This window comes from Thalia democratica, chromosome 1, assembly GCF_965202585.1.
Source record: "Thalia democratica chromosome 1, ktThaDemo2.hap1.1, whole genome shotgun sequence".
NCBI lineage: Eukaryota > Metazoa > Chordata > Thaliacea > Salpida > Salpidae > Thalia > Thalia democratica.
The window spans coordinates 108643192-108647984 of record NC_139165.1 but is presented as its reverse complement, the minus strand read 5'-3'; the positions used below and the strand labels follow the sequence as shown (position 1 = coordinate 108647984).

Here is a 4793-nt window from a genome sequence, read left to right as displayed (position 1 = left end):
ATACGGAAAAAACTTACTTAACCATAGTTTTTCATATTGTCAAAAACAGATAGAAAACATGACATAAAAAATATCAATTATGAAGTATACGATCTTTATATATACTAAATATAGGAACTATTAAAACCTTATTGTCTTGAGAAATGTACAATTCTTTTAATTTTGTCTTGAGCAGGTGTACAACGGACTAATATATTTTTAAAAAGTTTACCATGCTTACAATAAAATAAGTGAAAATTATTTTCCTGAGCCCTATAAATTACTTTGAACACAGCCAAAAATACGTGCCTAAGAGTATCATTTTAAATTATATTTCAAACACAACTTTTTTGGCTCACAACTGCATACTTAATAGGAAAATTACTGCATAAAATCATGGAGAGCGATATTTTTTAAATTTCTGAAAATTTGGTTTATCAAATGAGTTTGGTAAACCATGCTGTAAACTAATTACTTTATATTGAATTAAACTATAGATTTTAATTATTGAGCAAAATTATAGACTTAAAAAGATTTATATTGAGGTTGTAATTTCAATGTTTTCTGCACTAGAATTCATGTTTGCTCAACATATGTCTAATGTTATATGTTATATGCATATGTTATATGCAATGATGTTATGAATAAACATGAAACCCACTAAAACGTAAAACAAACTTTCATTAAAAAAAAAGATCTATATAAGCTATTAAATATTATATATAATTTGTTTTATTAAAATTAATTAGTAATAGACTTTACTTTATTAAAATGAAGAAAATATAAATTTGCACTTTTTTTTTGGTAAAAAGTGCGAACTCAACAGGAAGTCTACCGTAAATAATATTTATTAAGCATTATGCAAACCTGTTGTAGAATAAATAGCTTAATAAAGTTGTTATTATAAAAAGACTACTTAAATACAATACAAACCAGGTTAAATAAGAAATACTTAAAAAGATCAAATAAAATTAAAAAACTCTCATAAAACAATTTCTGCTACTGAAGTCTAATATAATGTGAAGGATGAGGAATATGACTGCTTGCAAGTTTTTCTAATCTTATTCTTAATTAGTTAAATAGAGCCTTAAGTCACCTCCTTTATAAATATCTAGATTAGACCTTTTGCTCAAGATGTTGATAACTGAACTGAAAGCTTTCTCAACAACATAGCTAGAAGAAAAAGCTATAAACAACAATCTAAATTCCCATAAACCGATTGGATACTTTTGCCTTAGTTTTTGTTGAGTCCAAGAGCTTTCATATCGTTCTTTGGAAGAATTTACTTTAAGTTCAAATTCAGTTTGTAAGTCTGAAAAGGTTTCCTGTAAGTCGTTTACTTCTAAAGTATTTGCCTCGAAGGGATCCATACTTTTATCTATATGATAGCTTTTTAGTGTTAAATTTAAGTTTTACTACTTAATATGTAAAAATTGTTAAAAATTCCGAATTTTTTCCAGATTTTTTTTTGCTTAAATTGTCAAATTCTAGGTTTTTCCAGGTTTCTAGGTAAATTGGCAACCCTGTATAGTTTTATTTCTTAGTCTAACTTAGTTACTTTTCAAAAAGCCACTGGAAATATCATAAGGTGATAGTTAGTAATAAATAACATAGATTTTTACAAACCATTTATAACCCTAAATAACATATATGTCAGGTTATAAAATAGTGAGAGGAATTCCAATCGTCTATGATATATGTAATTGTTAAATATGGAAATATATAAATGAAAATATAGTATTTACTTAAAAGTAGGAGTCATAAGCACTAGATTTTTTTCTTTTTTTTTCATAAATAAAATAAACTTTTTTGTTTTAGTTTTACCTCAGGGTCAAATAATTAATAGCAAGCTAAAAATAGTAAAATAGCAAGAAAAAAGTAAAAATCTTATGACATACCAAAATTTTAAAATTGCCCCCTTTACTAGTTATCGCCCACCCTTTCGCCCCCTTACTAATTATCGCCCCCAAAAATACTAAAATCGCTCCCAGGGGGGCGATATCACCCACTTTGGGAAACTCTGTCTTAGATGCTGGATAATGCAGAATTTTATAATGCCACAATTAATAAAAATAGGGAATTTAATAATATTTTAAAAAAATTGAAAACATTTAGTAAAATATTATTTGAAGCAAAACAGTTTCAATATAAAATATATTGGTAGTATTTATACTCAATTCAAAGCATTTCTTTCAATGACGGGGAAAAAAAAAGCTCACAAACTGGTAGTCAAGTTAAATTTACTAATTAAAGAACGTTTTAAGAAAAATCTACTTTACTATGTTTAATAGTTGGTATATCACTAAACTTGTGACTATCTTTATGGCTTTAAAAAAGTATATAGACATATTTCAAGCACCAAAATTTAATATTTTATAAAACTTTGTATGTGTTTTTTGAAGTATTTGTTTATTCAAGTTTTAATTTTGTTATAATTTTTGTATAAAAATAAAAATTTCCAAATTAATTTTTTACTTATCACTAGGTTTAAGTGGTTTTTTAAAGGTTAAAAAAATAGTTAATTGCACATAAAAATGTTGCTTATGTATAATGTTATTAAAAAACAAACTTATTCGTGCATGAATAAAAAAATATAATGTTATATGTTTGTCATTTCAAAAACTTCAAACAACGTGAAAATATATAGTTTATTAGAACTTTTTATTTTATCTTTATTTTAAATGACAAAAAAGTGTTGATAAACAATTGATGTTTAGCTCATTTAACCTAACAACTTTTTTGCAAGTATAAAAAACTGTCACAAACTTTTTAATCCTAAAGTTTATTTACTACTGATATATTTATGTTTCCTTTTTCGCCTGTTTTGTTTAAGGAACATTTTGTGAAAATATAGTTTGAATGATGTAAAAATGAAGTTCATTTTTTTTTTTTAATTTAAGAGATTTTTGTTGAAAAAAAAAAGTTTAAATTTAATAATAGTTGTTTTCATTAAAATATAAATTAAAACTTTATTTTCTAAGTCCAGCCTAATTTTAGCTAAAAACAAATTAAAACCATATCAAGATGTAATTTTACAATTTTGTATCCTGCATTACATTAGTTTTTAAATTAAGATCTAGCCTTATCCTTATCCTAGCAAAAAAAAAACCTGTAAGCAGCCTAGTACTATGTATTTATACTACCTTTATAAAAAACAAATATTCATACTATTATATTTTATATCTTTAGCACTTAGTCATAGTTTAAGCAAATTAAAAACAAACTAGCTAGAATGTTTTAAAAACTAGCCTATTATGTAGCACAAAACTTATAAATATTTTAATTTAAATTAGCTCAAAAAAAACCTAAACTTATTTTAGTAAAATTATTCAAGTTTTAATTAAACGTTCTTTGTTTAAAAATAAATAAAACATTTTTGTCCTTTAATATTTCTAGAAGCTGTTCGTTTCTACAAAAATTAAAAAGAATACAATCAGTTTAGTTTCAACTTCAATTTATTACAAAAAAAAAAAGGTCAAGTCGTAGAAAGGTTTCAACTAATAGTTCATTAATTTGTTTTAAAGCTACCCTAAAAATACTGTTGGTAGCAGAATTAGATAAAATTAAAAACTTTACATTAACTATTTACTAAAACTGAAAAAAAATCTAATATTTAACTACTATCAAAAATCTATTTAAACTTTTATTTTAGAAAGCAAATAATTTAATTCCAAAAAGAAGCATTAGTTATATAAACTATTTTAACACCAAGGTGGTTTAGCAAAATTCATTATATTTTAAAAACGTTATTAAAACAACTTTACTTCATAAAAAATGCAAATTAAGTTAACACACATTTTATAAAAACAAAACTTGTGATAAAGTTAATTTCATTATTAAAAAACCATCTCTATCTTGTTCAATTGCATAAGATTCTCCGGAATTTCATAAAAATCATTTTCATCAACATGATAACAAATAATGTCGGAGCAATTATCTTGATAGATTAATACTATGCCACCTACAGATATTGCTGTATCAAGATAAATGAATTTTTTTGGTGCTTTTAAAGCAACAAACTTTTTGCAGACGTCATCATAAACTTCAAGGTTATTCGCTCCAAAACCAACAGCAAATAATTTGTCTTTCACAACAACTAACTCGTGACGACTTTTACTTTTAATCATATCAGGCATTGATGTCCATTCATCACCGAAAACATCATATGCCTCTACCGCGCTTAATTCAATGCCAGCATTGTTGAACCCGCCGGAAACTACTATACGTCCTTTGAAAACAACACAAGCGGCATAATGTCTTGCATCATGCATGCTGGCAATTTCTTTACAACCATCTTGTGTTGCGTTAATTTGCAGGCAAGAACTAGTGACTTGGTTGTAAGGATATTGTTCGTGGTAGTAACCACCAAAGATGAACGTTTTATCCATGAAAGTACAAGAACAATAGAACTCCCGATTACCGAACATATCAGGTAGTGTTTTACAGCTATTCGCTGTAGGTGAATCAATTTGCCCACAGTACCTGTTTGTATGTCTATAACTCGTTTTGTTATGAAATAGGTTTTTCTTATCCAACAAAACTTCTTTAATCATTTTATAACAATCATTATTTTCCGTTAGTGATGAAGTTTTATCAATAACATGTTTCAATGCGTGTTCTGATAGCAACTTAAAACGAACTTTTTGTAACAGCTGGTTCGCATATTTGCAACGTTCTTCAATGTTGTGGTTTAACCACGAAACTGTTGCATTGAACACTTCAACTTCTGTGTCAATTTTCAGTCCAGAACTTGCAAGTATTTTTGCTACAAGACTCAAGTTTAAATGTGAAAAGTATTTGTTTTGAGCAACCAT

At 26.2% G+C, this 4793-nt stretch overlaps 1 protein-coding gene across 1 annotated transcript; it reads right to left on the bottom strand.

The window, feature by feature from the left end:
- Nucleotides 1–3815: 3815 nt before the first annotated feature.
- LOC145842228 (kelch-like protein 7) lies at nt 3816–4793 on the bottom strand. Its single transcript, XM_082949649.1, has one exon. It carries the CDS (start codon nt 4791–4793, stop codon nt 3816–3818), a length of 978 nt encoding a protein of 325 aa, XP_082805775.1.